This window comes from Cervus elaphus, chromosome 20 (genome assembly GCF_910594005.1).
Source record: "Cervus elaphus chromosome 20, mCerEla1.1, whole genome shotgun sequence".
In the NCBI taxonomy this organism is placed as follows: Eukaryota; Metazoa; Chordata; class Mammalia; order Artiodactyla; family Cervidae; genus Cervus; species Cervus elaphus.
In genome coordinates this window covers 123,893,191-123,911,186 of record NC_057834.1, presented here as the reverse complement: position 1 = coordinate 123,911,186, position 17,996 = coordinate 123,893,191, and the positions used below count along the sequence as shown (strand labels likewise).

Below are 17,996 nucleotides of genomic sequence, written 5' to 3'. Positions count from 1 at the left end.
AAGACCTACAATTTATGTCTGCATTTTGCAATTTGCTTTCTATGTGTCACACATCCTTTTTGCTCCTCCATTCCTCCTTTACTGCCTGCTTTTCCATTAAGTGGATCTTTCCTAGTGTGCCATTTTAATTTCTTTTTGATTTTAACTGTTTTTAGAGTAATTTTCTTAGCGATTGCTCTAGGAATCATAATGGGCATTTTAATCACAATCTACCTCAAATTAATGCTAACTTAATTACAGCAGAATAGAGGAACTTTACTCCAGTATAGCTCTAATCCCTACCCCTTTCTTTGGCAAAGAACTATGAAGCATGAATCACTGGGAGACCTCAGAGAAATAAGATAAACTATTTGCAGTTTAATTATGAATACCTTGTTAGTGAACTGACAGCACATTATTCAAAGTTGTACAAAGTCATAATAAGCAAGAGTTTTACTGATCTCTGTGCCAAAAGCTCTACATTCCCCCAACATATGCTGTGTAACAATAAAAACACAGCTACGAGTGCAGTCTCAGGGGAACAGGGTGGGTGCTTCAGCAATTCATAGCACCTCAGTGCTCCTGTGCAAGGCTGAAATACTTTAGATGCTCAGTCGTCCCTGATGCAGAGCTCATGGGTCACTAAGTAATGGGTTGAGCTTCCTTAACTGAGATGAGATTTAGTAAACCCTGAATGGTGTCTTGTTCCTGGACACTGAGCTTCTGTTTTTTGGCTAGGTGGAGGGCTTTCAAGGCATATTCCTCTGCCTGAAAGAGAATTGCAGAGACAAAAGGAAATTGTCACAGAAAAGCATTCTGTTGGAAGCCCCATCTCTGCTCAACCCCAGAAACATGGGCAGGACCCTTCAACTTCTCATACTACCCACTGAGCTCTTTGTGAAAACTTGTGAACACATGACCTAGGTCTTCATAGCTAGCCTCACATGTGGGATGAGGGTGAGAGAGGTCAGGGAACAGGAAAACCTGGATGCTGAATTTCTGAGTTTATAGTGGACAAAGCCTCTTTTCTCCATTTCAGGGCCCTTTGAACCAACATTGAGAGGCATAGAGGTGAGAGGTGCCACAAGTAAATTGCCATCTGGGGAGTCCAGGTGGCCCAGAGTCTTGATTTGGACAGAAGTTTCACAGGACATCCTGAGACAGACTCTGGCTCATCTTTCCTTCCTCCCTACCTTCCCTTCTTTCCTCCCTCTCTGCCTTCCTTCCCCCTTTCCCTCCTTTCTTTCAATAAACATTTATTGAATGGCTACTGTGTTTCAGAGACTGTGACTATAGGCAGAAATTCCTAACCTTGTGACATTTACTATATAGTAGGAGAGAGAGGCAATAAACAAGACAAATAAGTAGAATACGATGGTATCTTAAATAGTGATTCAAGCTGAGAGAAAAAACTAAAGCAGGTAGGGAGACAGAAAGTATTAGTGATGGCAATGCTCCTGCTGCTGCTGCTGCTAAGTCGCTTCAGTCGTGTCAGATGGGGGGTTGCCATTTCAGACAGAGGACAGGGAAGGCCTTATTCAAGAGCAGATAGCTGATTCCAGACCTGAAAGAAGCAAGGCACCAATCTGAGTAGAGAGAGGTGGCCCTTTCTTCTAAGAACCTCTTGTAGACCTAACATCCTTAAAATACCTTGGAGGAATGACTTCCTTCAGCAGAAAATGGGACCCTGAAATGCAGAGGTTTTGTCCACAGTAAACCTGGAAATGCAATGAAAATGCTTCTCTGTTCCCTGACCCTTCTCACCTCCATCCCATATAGGGTGGCTGTCCCTCCTCCATGCTCCCACAGTGCCCCAGGCTTTGCTCTCATACTCTGTTATAACCCACTGATGGGGAACTCCTCCAGGCCCTGGTATACAGTAGGTGCTTAGTAAAAGTTTGCAGGCAAATGGAAAGAATGAAGGAAGGAATGGAGGAAGGGAACAGGGGAAGGACATCTTAACTTTCCCCATGTCACCTGCACAAAATTGCCTCCTCCAACCAACCCTCTCTCCTCTTTCCTCTTGCCTGCTTTGTTTTTCTTTGTAGAGCTTTTCAGCCTCTGAAATTATGTTACACATTTATGTGTTCACTTGTTTATTGTGACTTCCCCTCCTCCAGAAGAACCTAAGTTCCTTGGAAATAGGCAACTTGGCTGGTGGTTCACCACTGTACCCTCAGTCTCTAGAACCATCCTTTGCAAATGGCAGAAGTTCAATAAATTATTGAATGAGTGGATCAGTCAATCAATAAATTAAGGAACCTGAGATTTGCCACTTACTCTAGAAGAAATTTGGCAAATAATGGATGCACTCTGTGCCTCAGTTCCTTACCTGTAAAGTGGGAATGATAAAAGACTTACTTTGTAAGGTTGATATGGGAATTACATGTGATACTTCATGTAAAGTACTTAGGCTAGTGACTGGCATGTAATAAGCACTCAAAAATGATTACCTTTGGAATTGTTTCTGCCAGGATCCCTCCAGCAACAGGGAACTCACTATCACTGTGTAGTCAGAGTGACTGCTCCATTTCCCCAAGAACTCTCCAGAGCCCTTCTGTCCTACATGCCTCCCAGCACTGTCCCAGCCTCAGTCTACCTGTGCAACCCTAGGGTGGTCCCCTTGAGGGAAGAAGACAATCCTGTTTTCATTGTGCAGTTGGACTTAACACAGGGGAAATGTTGTGAGTGTCTGAACTTTTTTGGAGTGAGGGCTTACTCTGAGGACAAAAGCTAGTGCAGCTGGACAAAACAGCCGAATCCAACCAGAGGAATTTCTCCCTCTGTTTTAGATTTGCTGCTTTTCTAGGGGAACTTGCCTTTGAAGAATTCATCATCAGGAAGTAAAGCATGAACAGAATTTTGAGAACAAAGATTGTTTTTTGGGGGGCTTTGTTAGATGTAGATTCTCGAACGTTCAAGATTGAAGTCAGGATCTGAATAGCTTCTGCTTCCTGGGCTTCATCTGCAATGGAAAGAAAGGGAGAAAAGAGGAAACAGGCCCTGGGGCAGCTGCATCTACCCTCAGGGATAAGCACTGAGCAGTTAGGGCACCCGGCCTTCAGGCAGTTTGCCAGCTTTGTCCAACGTGCCATCATCAGAGTAAACTGAAAGAAAAAAAAAAAGTTCATTCCTACAGGTCCCTGAGTTGCTTAGCTTGCTTTCTTTCAGAGCCCTAGATTTCTCAGGCCCCCGATACAGGGAATTTGTCCTGGTGTGATTCCTTGGGTCCAACTCAGCTTTCATTCTATAGCAAGAGGAGGGAGACAGGCTTCTGGTAGTCACAGAATCTTAATTCTTCTTCCCCAAATCCTTTCCGCTTTCCCCATGTGAGGCTAAGCTAAGAGAAAAAGACAGAAAAGACATACACTGTAATGTTAAAGTTGACGCTCTTTGGATAGCAATGATTTTCAAGTTTTATGCTTTAACATGAACCACTTTTATAATGAGAGAAAAGTCAATAAAGTTATGAATTTTTCTAAGCTTAGCTCAAAACTTCTCCAAGAAGTCTTCCTTTTTCAAAACCATCCAACTGTCCTCATTTCTTCATTCTGGGACTCACCTTGTAATATAATTTGTACTTGTTGAAGTTATCTTCTCTTTCACATAGTTCCTGTCTCACTACACTGTTTGTCTCTTTTGAACAGAAACTAGATCCTGCGTCAATTTTTATGATCTCAGAAGGAATGGTGCTATATTCAGTCCTCAGCTCTTTGCTGAGCTAAGGATACAGAGATGACTCAGAATCCACCATGAGAAGAATCATGCTGCTGAGAAGCTCACGGTCCAGTAAACGAAGGGGATGAGGCTCCAGGACAAATGAGCAATGGGACTTCCATGTGGACACTCATGTGTCCCGGGAGGATAACACATAAAAAACGGATGCTGTGCAAAAATCTCGGGGGGTTCTAGCCGGGTTTTCTTTCCTTCCAAATCTGTCCCTCATTAACCCCACTGGAAAGACTGTGTGTGATGCTGCGGTGCTGTGCTGGGTTAAGTCACTTCAGTTATACCTGACCCTGTGCGACCCCATGGACTGTAGACCACCAGGCTCCTCTGTCCATGGGATTCTCCAGGCAAGAATACTGGAGTGGGTTGCCACACCCTCCTCCGGGGGCTCTTCCTGACTCAGGAATCAAACCCACCTCTCCTGAATTGGCAGGCAGGTCCCTTACCATTAGTGTCACCTGGGAAGCCCATGGATGATGCTAGGGACCTGAATTTTTCACAACACTGGCCAAATCTCTTTGATTCCTCTGTCTCAGTTTGCCCATCTGCAAAATAGGGAAGATTGCACGGATGCGCCCCAAGACAGGGACAGCTGTTCTCCCTCTGAGGGGCAAAGTCTATGGATCAGAAGAAATGAAGCCACTGCTCTGTTTCCCAGGAAGAATTGCCACTTACCCAAGCCAGTGTCAGTCTCAAATCGTTTGCCCAGTAGATCTATTTGTTGGATGCGAGCCTGTGAGAGGACTTGATAGTGATCGTTCAAATATTTGTTCCAGATCTCAGAGACCTGTTGGGAAAGGAGATGGTAATCAGACAAGCAGGCTGGACTTTAGCCATTGGACCAGCCATTTGAGAGGGTGGAACCTCTGGCCAGGCTTTCTGACCATCTACAGACTCCCCATTTCATTGTGCCTGGAGGCAGGGGGAGCCCTAGGAGCCTGGAGGTGCTTGCCCAAAGTAAGTGTGACAAATGCTGGACTGCAAAGGGCACATGGCAGGCTGATCTGGGGACAGCCCTGGTGGGGTCTAATTATAATAGCTGCCATGTATGTACGAATGAATACCAAGAGGAGAAAGAGGATGGGATGAATTGGGAGATTAGGATTGACATATATACACTACTATGGTGGTTTGCCTGAGCACCCACTCACACATGTATAAAATAGATGACTAATGAGAACCTACTATATAGCAGAAGGAATTCTACTCAATGCTCTGTGGTGACCTAAATGGGCAGGAAATCCAAAAAGAGGGGATATATGTATACATATAGCTGATTCACTTTGCTGTATAGCAAAAACGAACACAATACTGTAAACCAACTATACTCCAATAAAAACTAATTTACAAAATAAGGTTTAAATATATTCTTAAATAAAAATGACTGCCGTATGTTGAGCACATACAACTTCTTTTATATCCTCCCAACATCCCAACTGAAGTCTTATTCTTATTACTCCCAATTCACAGATAATTAAACTGAGGCTCAGAAAAGTTAAGATCACACTTGACTCAGTAAGAGCTGCTATGTGGCACAGCCAAGGTTTAAATTCAAGTCTGCCTGATTCCAGAGCTCAATTTTTTTTTCAGCTACATCACAATGCCTCGTCCTCAGAAGTGGGTCTAAAATATGAATAAACAGTCACTGCATGAGAGCCTATACCACATGCAAAAATGGTTATTTGCTGAGTAAAATGTATATGAACATAACCAACATTTTAATATATTAGAAAGAGTTTAAAATCTTTCACAGGTAAAGATGGACATTTTAAAGTACTTTCATGTTCTTTGATCCCTTCACAAGACCTTTCCACAATCAATTTTGCTTAAAAATCTAATCTCCTCCTCTATCCCACACTTCAACATGACCACCTTAGCTTGCTGCTAGGGATATGACAGAGCATGTATGTGTGTATATTAGTTGCTCAGTCGTGTCTGACTCTTTGCGACCCCACGGACTGTAGCCTGCCAGGCTTCTCTCTCTATAGGATTCTCCAGGAAAGAATACTGGAGTGAATTACCATTCCCTTCTCTGGAAGATCTTCCCGACCCAGGGATCAAGCCCTGGTCTCCTGCATCACAGGTAGATTCTTTACCGTTTGAGCTACAGCGAAGTCCTATGACAGAGTATGTGGAAGTCTGTTTGGAGAGGTTTGGTTCTTATTGACCCATAATTTGTTATTTGCTAACTGCTCTATGGATGCTAAGGACTAAACTATTCTGGTAGAGGAGAAACAGAAAGAAAGAGAAGTGGAATATGTCATGCTATTAAGGTATGTGACCTTGGGCCAGTCACTTCATTCTGTCTGTGTCTTGAATTTCTCATGAATGGTCTGACACCAGGTTCAAGATATAAGGCCTAAGTATCAAGGCTCAGCTCCCATATTCCCAACTCACTTTGGTGTACAATGTGTCTGCCAGGTCCAACTTTTTAAGGCCATTGAAGATGTTGGCCAGGTGGAAGTAGCCACCTGAGGCTCTGATGTGCTCTGTTCCAAATGCACAACTGGCAAAATAAATCTAGAAGGAAGAGAGAGAGTGCTTGAGTTTTCTTTGTAAATCATGTGTCTAATAAAGGACATGTATCCAGAGTCTATAAAGAATTTTTACAACGCTTCATTTAAAAATGGGCAAAGGATCTGAACAGACAAGTCACCAAAAAGATACACCAATGACTAATAAGTACATGAAATAATGCTCAGTATGATTAATCACTGAGGAAATGCAAAATCGAACCCACAATGAGCTACGTCTTTAAACACACACAGTAATGACTCTAATTAAAGACAGAAAATAACACATATTGACAAAGACATGGCAAAAATGGAACCCTCTTGTCCACTGCTGGTGGGAACATAAAATGATGCAGCCTCTGTGGAAAACAGCTTGCCAGTCCTCAAAAAATTAAACATAGTTTAATCACATGACCCAGCAACTCTATCCTTAGGCATATACCCAAGAGAAATAAAAACATTCCCTGACAGCTCAGTTGGTAAAGATTCCACCTGCAATGCAGGAGACCCCAGTTTGATTCCTGGGTCGAGAGATCCACTGGAGAAGGGATAGGCTACCCTCTCCAGTATTCTTGGGCTTCCCTTGTGGCTCAGCTGGTAAAGAATCCACCAGCAATGCGGTAGACCTGGGCTTGATCCCTGGGTTGGGAAGATCCCCTGGAGAAGGGAAAGGTTACCCACTCCAGTATTTTGGCCTGGAGAATTCCAGGGACTGTATAGTCCATGCGGTTGCAAAGAGTCAGACACGACTGAGCGACTTTCACTTCGACTTCCTTCATACACAGACTTATATACAAATGCTCATAAACAGTATTATTTATAACAGGCAAAAGATGGTACAACCCCAATGTCCATCAACTGGTGAAGGGTAACTGTGGTATATCTAGGTGGCAGTCAACTATAAGACAAATGAAGTATTGATGTGTACACAACAACATGGGTGAAACTCAAAATAATTATGCTAAATGAAAGAAGTTAGATGCAAAAGATCACATATCATTGTTTAAATTAAATGTGTAAATTAAAAGGTAAATCTAGAGGGACAGGAAGTGGCATGGGAAATGGTTGCAAATGGATATGAGGGCTCTCTTTAGGGTGAACACTGGATTATGTTGGTGGTTACAGAACTCTGTAAGCTTACTGAGAAATCATTGAATTGTACATTTAACTGTACATACCATTGAATTTTATGGTATGTATCAATAATTTTGGTTTTTTTTTTTTAACTTAGGCTAAGGAATCTGAGCTTGATCTAATGCCAACTGTGTGGTCCAGCTCAAGACAGAATTTGCTTCTGCTTGATCTGTTGGAGGTTGTAGAGTATAGAGAGGAAACACAAATAAAGAAGTGCATGAGCCAAGCTCCTAGGTGGAAGTATATGGTACCCTCACAAGTATTTCCTGAGGACGGTTTAATAAAAGGTTTACCTCCAGAGACGTGGAAGGGGTAAGGAAGCAATGAGAGTTAGTGAAGCACTAGGGACTGTGCTATTGAGACTGTAACAGTAAGAGACTGGTACAGTCCAAACTCCTGAGAAAACCAGGGGAGAAAGCAGGGTTACCAGGGCCAGCAAGAGTGAGAGCTGCGGATGAAGGCTACCTGATGGGAGCTGTGGCCACGAGGAGCACTTGCCCTGCCGGAAGTGTGCTGGTGCAGAAAGGTAGCAGAGAGAGTAAATAACTCAACCTCTGTCTCCTCAGAACCTCCTCTACCATGCCTCTCACTCCCCAAACGCAACTGAGGCCAGAGAGCAGTGAAGTCCAGGTTCTACAGTCCATAAAGGCCAGCCTTCCAGGGCAGAGTAGAGCAAAGAATGGATCTGGGGTAAGGGGATATGGAGAATAACCAACGCAACAAGGTTTCTAGCAAATTTAGGGACACTGTGTAGCGGTAGGCAACCAGAGGGAAGGTTGAGCAATGGAGAGGCTCAAGAAAGGCTCAGCCTTCATTGAGACTGCAGTCTGACCCCAACCTCATCCCGATTTCAGACTCAGGAACTCTTCTTTCTGGTAATATTGTCCAATGTGCTGTTCTAGGTTGCTTCAGTCATGAACAACTCTTTGCGACCCTATGGACTGTAGTCCACCACGCTCCTCTATCTATGGGATTCTCCAGGCAAGAACACTAGAGTGGCTTGCCATGCCCTCCTCCTGGGGATCTTCCTCACCCAGGGAATGAATTCGTGTCTCTTACGTCTCCTGCATTGGCAGGTGGGTTCTTTACCACTAGTGCCACCTGGGAAGTCCCAATATGGTCCAATATTGAAATCCTAATAGAAACCTTTGGAAGAATAGCTCAGTCATCACCCACATCATCTTGTCTAACCATGTACAGAGTTCTATAGTTTACAAATGACTTTCACACAACTCCAGGTCATTTAAATGTAATAACCACACTCTGAAGTAAAGATGTTGATGTTACTTATAAAAATAATAGCCAAAGTACTGCACATGCCCTGCTGTCTTATTCATCTCTGCAATGACCCAGTGAGGCAGAGACTGGCTTATGGTTTCTGTCTTACAGGTGATGAATGACATGAAATAATTTATCCAAGTCTATGTGCCTGGTGAAAAGACACCACTAGAATGAGAAGGAAAGCCCATAAAGCATCTTAATCAGGATGCTCTTCTGCCTCCCTTTATCATCCTTGGAGCAACTGAGGCTTGGGAAGTGATGTGATGTGGACAAGGATGTACAGACAAAAAGTGGAAAGTCCTGAACTCAGGTTGCTAGAATTGTGTTCTTGCTAATAGTCCACCAAACAAACAGTTGTAAACAGAAAGTGTCAGAGAAACGCTCAGTAAAAAGAAAACAGCAATAAACAAAAACCAAACAGAGGTGTTCTCAGAAACATTCAGGTGTCGTAATGTAGCTTGTTTACATCATTGGCCAGATGATAGCGGGCTTCCTCATAGTTTTCCTTAGCCATGTAGAGAAGTCCCAGGTTCCGATGCAGTAAGGAGTGGATGGCATAACTACATTCGGTTGATTTGAGGACTGTCCACTGAGCTTGGGATAGATATTCCTCAGCCTGGACGACCCGGCCCAGACCTGCCCAAAAGAAATAAAGATTGCAATTCATATCCTGGCCAGAGAACACAAGATGAAAGATGAGTCATCACTCATACACTCACTCATTGACTTAAATACTGATTGACACACAAAAACCTGTACATGAATGTTTTTAGCAGCCTATTCATAATAGCCAAAATATAGAATTTAAATGTTCACCAACTGATGAGTAAATATACAAAATATGGTCTTTCCATATTCGTGAGTGGCATATCATTCAGACACAAAAGGAATGAAGTACTGATACATATTACAACACAGATGAACCTTGCAAACATTGTATGAGTGAAAGAAGTCAGAGACAAAAAGCCATACATTGTACGATTCTGTTGATAAAAATTTCTAGAATAGGTAAACCCATAGAGACAGAAAGTGGATTAGTAACTGGCCAGGGACTGTACTCCAATATTGTGGCCACCAGATGTGAAGAGCCACCTCATTGGAAAAGACCCTGATGCTGGGAAAGATTGAAGGCAGGAGGAGAAGGGGACAACAGAGGATAAGATGATTGGATGGCATCATCCACTCAATGGACGTGAGTGTGAGAAAACTCCAGGAGATAGCGAAGGACAGGGGAGCCTGGCATGCTGCAGTTCATGGGGTCGCAAAGAGTAGGACATGACTGAGCAACTGAACAGCAAAAACAGGGACTGTGGGCATGGGGACTGAGGTGTGACTGCCGATGGTATTGGGTTTCACTTTGGGGTAACAAAAATGTTCCCGAATTAGATGTGATAATAGTTGCACAATCTTGTGAACACACTAAAGCTACAGAATGGTACTTTAGAAGGGTGAATTTTACAGTACATGGACTATATCTCAATTTAAAAATATATGTATATTCATATTCAATACCTTCCATGTGCCTTGTGTGAAGTGATAGGAATTCAAAGATGAAATTTTACAGGGAATGAATGAGTGACATGGAAACAAGAATATTCATTGTTGTTGTTCAGTCGCTCAGTTGTGTCCGACTCTTTGTGACCCCATGGACTGCAGCATGCAAGGCTTCCCTGCCCCTCACCATCTCTCAGAGTTTGCTCAAACTCATGTCCATTGAGTCAGTGATGCCATCCAACCATCTTCTCCTCCTGCTTCAGTCTTTCCCAGCCTCAGGGTCTTTTCTAATGAGTCAGCTCTTCACATCAGGTGGCCAAAGTTTGGAAGCTTCAGCTTCAGCATCAGTCCTTCCAGTGAATATTCAGGACTGATTTCCTTAAGGATTGACTGGTTTGATCTCCTTACAGCCCAAGGGACTCTCAAGAGTCCTCTCCAACACCACATACAGTTCAAAAGCATCAATTCTTCGACGCTCAGCCTTCTTTATGGTCCAACTCTCACATTCATACATGATTACTGGAAAAACCATAGCTTTGACAAGATGGATCTTTGTTGGCAAAGTAATGTCTCTGCTTTTTAATATGCTGTCTATGTTGGTCATAGCTTTCCTTCCAAGGAGCAAGCATCTTCTAATTTGATGGCTGCAGTCACCAACTGCAGTGATTTTGGAGCCCAGGAAAATAAAGTCTTCCACTGTTTGCATTGTTTCCCTATGTATTTGCCATGAAGAGATGGGACCAGATGCCATGATCTTAGTACTTTGAATATTGAGTTTTAAGCCAGCTTTTTCACTCTCCTCTTTCACCTTCATCAAGAGGCTCTTTAGTTCTTCTTCGCTTTCAGTCATAAAGGTGATGTCATCTGCATATCTGAGGTTATTTCTCCCGGCAATCTTGACTCCAGCTTGTGCTTCATCCAGTCCGGCATTTCACATGATGTACTCTGCATATAAGTTAAATAAGCAGGGTGCCAATATACAGCCTTGATGTACTATTTTCCCAATTTGGAATCAGTGCATTGTTCCATGACCAGTTCTAACTGTTGCTTCTTGATCTGCATACAGGTTTCTGAGGAGGCAAGTAAGGTGGTCAGTATTCCCATCTTTTTAACAATTTTGCACAGCTTGTTCTGAGCCACACAGTCAAAGGCTTTAGCATAAGGAAGCAGATGTTTTACTAGAATTCTCTTGCTTTTTCTATGATCCAATGGGTGTTGGCAGTTTGATTTCTGGTTCCTCTGCCTTTTCTAAATCCAGCTTGAACATCTGGAAGTTCTCGTTCATGTAATGTTGAAGCTTAGCTTGGAGAATTGTGAGCATTACTTTGCTAGTTGTGAGATGAGTGCAATTTTGTGGTAGTTTGAACATTCTTTGGCACTGCCTTTCTTTGGGGTTAGAATGAAAACTGACCTTTTCCAGTCCTGTGGCCACTGCTGAGTTTTCCAAATTTGCTGACATATTGAGTGCAGCACTTTAACAGCATCATCTTTTAGGATTTGAAATAGCTCAGCTGGAATTACATCACCACTATTAGCTTTGCTCATAGTGTAAATAAGTACACTAGTATATTTGTAATATATACTAGCAGATTCATAACATACATAATATATTCCTAATATAGTGTAAATGCAATCATAGTAACATTATAAGGTTTTCAAGTAAAGCAGAGTTGTTGTTTAGTCACTAAGTTGTGTCTGACTCTTTTTCGACCCCATGGACTATAGCCCACCAGTCTCCTCGGTCCATGGAATTTCCCAGGCAAGAATACTGTAGTGGGTTGCCAATTCCTTTTCCAGAGGATCTTCCCAACCCAGGGATCAAACACGCATCTCTTGCATCTCCTGCATTGTCAGATGGATTCTTTACTACTGAGCCACCAGGGAAGTGTTTAATTCTGTGGATGGGGTAGAGAGGGACAATGGGGTGGAGAGAGGCGTGGTCAGTGCTTTGGACTGAATGTTTGTGTTCTTGAAATTCATATACTGGAGCCCTAATCCCCAGTGGGATGGTAATTGGAAGCGGAGCCTCTGGGAGTTAATTAGATTATGAGGGTAGAGCCCTCATAAATGGGATTAGTGCCTTTACAAGAAGAGACATGAGAGAGATGATCTTGCTTTTGGCCTTGTGAAGATACACCAAGAGAAGGCAGCTGTCAACAAGTTAGGAATTGGATTCTCACCAGATGCCAGCTCTTTTGGCACCTTGATCTTGAACTTGTAGCCTCCAGAACCGTGAGAAATAAATGTTTGTTTAAACCACCCCGTCTATGGTATTTTTTATACCAACCAAGCTAAGATAGAAAAGTCTGAGCTAGGCTTGGAGGATGAATATGTTTTCCAGATAGTTAAAGAAAAGAGGGCATCTCAGGCAGAATTAACACATATGCAAAGCCTAGAGATATGACTTAGTATGCTGTGTTTAGAGAATTATACATTAGTCTGTGAAGCCAGAGCACAAAGTATAAGGGATCGAGTGGCAGGAAATGAGAGTAAAGAGGCAGGCAGGGCACAGATCATGGAGGGCTTAGTAAGTCATGCCAAGGAGCTTGCTGCATGTGGATAAAAATTAGAGGGTTTTCAGGAAGGGAGAAAGAACTGGATTTAGATTTAGAAGAATCCTCTGGAACTATGCGGAGGAGAGACCAGAGGGGAGGAGGAAGAGTAAAACACTCATCCAAAGACTTTTTAAATCATTCCAGCAAGTACTTGAAGCTAGTACTAAGGCGGTGAATAAGGCTGGAGTAAATAAAAAAGACATTTAGGAGCTAGAATGGGTTAGGTGGTTAACCATGTCACATGGTTAAGTGAAAGTCACCTTTATTTCTGATAGTCAGATATTCTTGACACCTAAACCTTTTTGTTTAGCTGTAAAGATATCTAACGGTTTCCTGCCTACCTGCTTGCCTCCTAGGGAGATTGTGAGAACTGAGCAGAAAACTACTCTGAGAGCATCTGCAGCACAGGAGGCAAGACCTCACATGGAGTGAAGTATTCCATGTGCTGAAAGCTGCAGGAGAAATGGTATCAGTAAAGGGTAGGGCGATGAGGACCCAGACCCCTCCAAAGTCAGCCTTCTGTTCTTGGCATTTCCTCCCAGGCATACTTCATACGTAAGCACTGATTTATTCTAGTTGTAATCATACATCACTGAATTACTGGAGGAGAGGTGAGGAAGAAGCAGTCAACAAGAAGCAGCAAGTAATTTTGCCTGAGTGATGCTTACACTAAAATGGGAAAATATTAGAATCGAGAAGCATTGGCCCAGGATCTTGGCTCATGTTAATTAAGTAGGCAAGTCACACTTTCCAACTGGATTTTGTCTAGAAATTAAGGGCTTTAGACTGAGGCCTTCTCAAATTTAAAGAAGCAAATGACTCTTAGCTAAGATATTTGCGTGCGTACGTACTCAGTCATTAAGTCATGTCCAACTCTTTGGGACCCCATGGACTATAGCTTGCCGGGCTCCTCTGTCCATGGGACTTTCCAGGCAAGAATACTGGAGTGGCTTGCCATTTCCTCCTCCAGGGGATCTTCTCAGCCCAAGGATCGAACCTGCATCTCCTGCATGGCAGGCAGATTCTTCACTGAGCCACCTGGGAAGTCCAGCTAAGATGTTTAAGCTCAGGAAAAACTGGTAGAGGGTATTGATATCTATTGAAAATTAAAATTTTTCAAGTCCAGGTCTCATTTATGGAGATATTGCTAGAAAAGGAAGGCCCCAGGCCAAGCTGAACCACATCTAAACAAGGATCAGTACCAAAGGAAAAAGTGTATGTGCGAGGAAAAAAAATGACAAGGCTGCAAATTCAGAGAGCAGGATATAATGAGGTGAGCAGATCAAGCTGTGACAAGCAGGTCGGAATTAAGACTGTGACTGGTGAGTGGGTGAGCTCAGGCATGCCTCCTCCATACAGCGCTTACCTGGAGAGGTGCAGGGATAGAGTGGAGGTAACAGAGACATCAGGAAGGGAAACTATCCTACAGGGCAATTTGCAGATTATATGCAGTAGAGAGAGAAAAGATGGCCAGTTAAGGAACAGTGGTACTTGTCTCAAGGGGGAGACAGCAGGCTTACATTGGGTTGTGGCAGATTCGAGAGATATTATAGTGGAAGATTTTGCAGGACTTGGTGCTGAAAGTAAAGAAACCCAGAATAAAAGTCACAGATGATTCAAAGGTGTGACTGGGAATCGCCCAGGGGAAAAAAAAGGAATCAGCATTTAATGAGGGCCTACCTTACACTATGCCTTCCACTGGCCTTCCACCAGGTGAGGCCACCTGCATCTGTGATTACATCTGCAAACCCTACGAAAGAAATATCTGAGAAGGAAATCATATGCCTTCAATTAATCTAAGTGCATCAGATCTGTCCAGTCTCTACCAGTCTGCCAGATGCTCATTGCATGCTGCAGTCCTGACCTCAAGGAGTTTACAGTCCAGTGAAATCGTTACACAATAAAGAAACAAAAAGTGAAGTGCTAGGAAGGAAATGAACAGAACAGTTATCAAAAAAGGCAGGAAGAAACCTACTTTGGATGATTACGGGAGACATCTCTGAGAAGGTGGTGTTTAACCAGATGCCTGAAGGTTGAATGGAATCAGCCATGTAAGAGGGAGAAACAAGCATTCCAGGCAATGTGTGAGAGAGCCCTAAGGTAAGACAAAGCTTGATGACTGGGTTCCCACAACTAGTGAGGAGATGAAATTTAAACCTAGGTTCTCCCAGTTCCAAAGTGCTGACTAGAGTGAGGGAAGGTGAGTAAAGTGGCTCCTCTTTGAAGTGTTACTGAAAATGTCATTTTCCAGTGGGTTAAAATTCCAAAGTTTTACTTTAAAAAAAAAAAAAAGATGAATGCCTATAATTTTTCCTTTCCAGTCTGGAGGAATCTCTAAGATGGGAGAGGAATGTGGGGGGGGGGGGCATGTGATTTATTTAGACTTTCAAAAAGGTTGGTAAGGTTATAAATCAGTAACGGTGGGAGTTATAATGAAACCTTCCATCTAGACAGCACTTTCCTGCTTGCAAAGCACTTTCATGTTCATTACACACAAATTCATTTAATCCTCAAAACAGTCCTGTGAAGAGGACTCAAGCTCAACAAATGTTTACAGGGTTCCCATTTAGGTGTCAGGTCCTGTGAGAGGGTTTTAGAGTGCCTTCTCTACACTAAGTACTGTTCTCGATGTAAAGACACTATGATGAGTAAGAATATACACAGTCCCAGGTCCCCCTGAACTTATGGTCTATCGCAGGAGAGGGACTTGAATTAAATAAGCTCATCAACAATGTTGTTCTTGTTTAATTACTAAGCCATGTCAGACTCTTCTGCAACCCCATACACTGTAGCCGGTCAGGTTTCTCTGTCCATGGGATTTCCCAGGCAACAAAAATGGAATGGGCCGCCATTTCCTTCTCCAGGGAATCTTTCCAACCCAGGGATCAACCTCGCATCTCCTGCATTGGCAGGCAGATTCTTTACCGCTGAGCCACCATGGAAGCCCCATCAACAAATGTATAATTATTATCAAGGTAAGTGCCCAGAAAAAAGAAAGATGTTTCTAATTGCATACACAAAAAAAGAGAATCGACTCAGTCTGGGAGCTTGGGAAAGGGTTGTAGATGGGAGTGGTGACTCAAGCTGAGCCTGAAGGATGAATAGGAGTTAGTCAGGTGAGGGGGAGGGGAGGAGAAGTGGGGAGAGTAGCTAGAGAAGAACCTTCGAGAACAAGGAAGCATCGCAATGCCAACAAGAGAAGGTCAACGCAACTGAAAGGGAGAGAGAAGATGAGAGGTGAGGTAGAGAATTCATAAAGGCTGGACCAAGCATGGGCTAACAGGTTGCTTTGGGAACTTGGTCTTTATTTATTGGAGTGACTTGGTCACATTTTGTTTAGAGACCAGATTAGAGGGAGGCCGGGGAAGACTGCAGAGGCCAGTTGGCAGGGAGTAATTCAGATGAGAGATGACAGGATTTAGGCTAGGGTGACTTTTCAAATATTCCATAACGAGTCAGTGTCAGAGATAAACAGAGCCTAGGCTGTATTTCCTTGTTCAGGGGTCTTCCACTAGTCATGGAGGAGGGACAGGCCAGAATGGGGAGTCGGACCAAAGCAGGATAAAAAGGGTATTCTTGCAGCTAAGTGGCCTGGGATGAAGAGTCAGAGTGCAAACCAGTGGGGGGGGGGAATCCATGCAGAAGAGGCACCCCAGAATATGGAGTCAGAGCCCACAAAAGGAGAGGAGGGCATCTGCAAGGGGAAAGAATAGGATTAGAGATGGGAGGTTAACTCATACAGGGTAACAGATTAAATATATAAATACATCAGTGAAAATGAAAGCCAACATTCTCACTCTCAGAGAAGGGGACTACAAATATAGAATGGGAGAAAATGAGATTGAACCCTGTGGATTTAAATGTAGTTCTAGGGACCCAAGATCATATATAGATACAGATGTACAGAGAGATAAAGAGATTCAGTAATAATGTGCATATACATATACACATTCAGTTCAGTTCAGTCGCTCATTCGTGTCCAACTCTTTGCAACCCCATGAACCACAGCACGCCAGGCCTCCCTGTCCATCACCAACTCCGAGAGTTTACCCAAACTCATGCCCATTGAGTCGGTGATGCCATCCAACCATCTCATCCTCTGTCATCCCCTTCTCCTCCTGCCCTCAATCTTTCCCAGCATCAGGGTCTTTTCAAATGAGTCAGCTCTTAGCATCAGGTGGCCAAAGTACTGGAGTTTCAGCTGCAACATCAGTTCTTCCAGTGAACACCCAGGACTGATCTCCTTTAGGATGGACTGGTTGGATCTCCTTGCAATCCAAGGGACTCTCAAGAGTCTTCTCCAACACCACAGTTCAAAAGCATCGATTCATATACACATTATCATACACATATTTCCTAATTCTGTCCACTGAGAAGCCTGGGAATAGCCACACCTCACTAGCAATGAGTATGTCTAGTGCACAATTCATGGCTTCTAAATTCCATTTTCCACTAAAAGAAATCAGGGCGCCTTGCAGATAGGTTTCAGAAAGCAGGAAAAATGATCAAAGAACGATGGGGAGGGAATTCCCTGGCAGTCCAGTGGTTCAGTGCTAATGCGGGACTTCTCTGACGGCTCAGATGGTAAAGAGTCTGCCTGCAATGCAGGAGACCCTGATTCAGTTCCTGGGTCAGGAAGATCCCCTGGAGAAAGGCATGGCAACCCACTCCAGTACTCTTGCCTGAAAAACCCGATGGATAAAAGAGCCGGGTGGGCTACAGTCCATGGGTTGCAAAGCATCGGACACTATTGAGCAACTAACACTTCCACTTTCACTTTTCAGTGCTAATGGATTCCATGCTTTCTCTGCAGAGGGCACAGGTTCTATCTCTGGTCAGGGAACTCAGATCCTGCAAGCCTCACAGCCAGACACACACAGACACACACAACCTCCCAAAAAACAAACAAGAAAGAAAGAAAGAGAACAGTGGGGATGTGTCAAGGGAACACAGAAGCCAGCGTGATGGGCTGCCACTTGCCAAATCAAGGACAAAGATACTAATGGATTGTAACCCATTAAATAAAGTAGGAAAACAAAGGTCTATCGTGATATAAATAAATATATTCACTGAAAGTTTGTTGAGGAATGGGATATTTATATAGTTTCAAATACCTCTCTATAACTTATTGATTGCAAAGAGAGGAAAGAGTAACTTTACAGAGAAGAAGCCTGACAGATACCACCTTAATAAAGTAACTTGAATATCATCAATAATGGAACAAACCAAAAACACATCCCAACTTCTAGGATGGGATGAGAAGAACACAGCATCACTTCTGTGATATTCCTGCCAAAGACACATCACCTGA

The 17,996-nt window shown here is 43.2% G+C and overlaps 1 protein-coding gene across 5 annotated transcripts in view; it reads right to left on the bottom strand.

Moving 5' to 3' along the window:
• Positions 1 to 340: 340 nt before the first annotated feature.
• Positions 341 to 17,996, bottom strand: part of ZMYND12 (zinc finger MYND-type containing 12) — a 30,843-nt gene continuing 13,187 nt past the window's right edge. For 2 of the 5 annotated variants that reach the window (XM_043877800.1, XM_043877803.1), the window contains exons 4-7: positions 9,103 to 9,272; positions 6,106 to 6,228; positions 4,384 to 4,495; positions 341 to 2,944 (exon numbers count right to left, since the gene is read on the bottom strand). In XM_043877800.1, coding sequence (XP_043733735.1) covers positions 2,628 to 2,944; positions 4,384 to 4,495; positions 6,106 to 6,228; positions 9,103 to 9,272 — 722 coding nt within the window. In that variant the 3' untranslated portion in view covers positions 341 to 2,627. The remainder of the gene's footprint in view (positions 2,945 to 4,383; positions 4,496 to 6,105; positions 6,229 to 9,102; positions 9,273 to 17,996) is intronic. The other 3 variants (XM_043877802.1, XM_043877801.1, XM_043877804.1) reach the window with 3 other exon arrangements.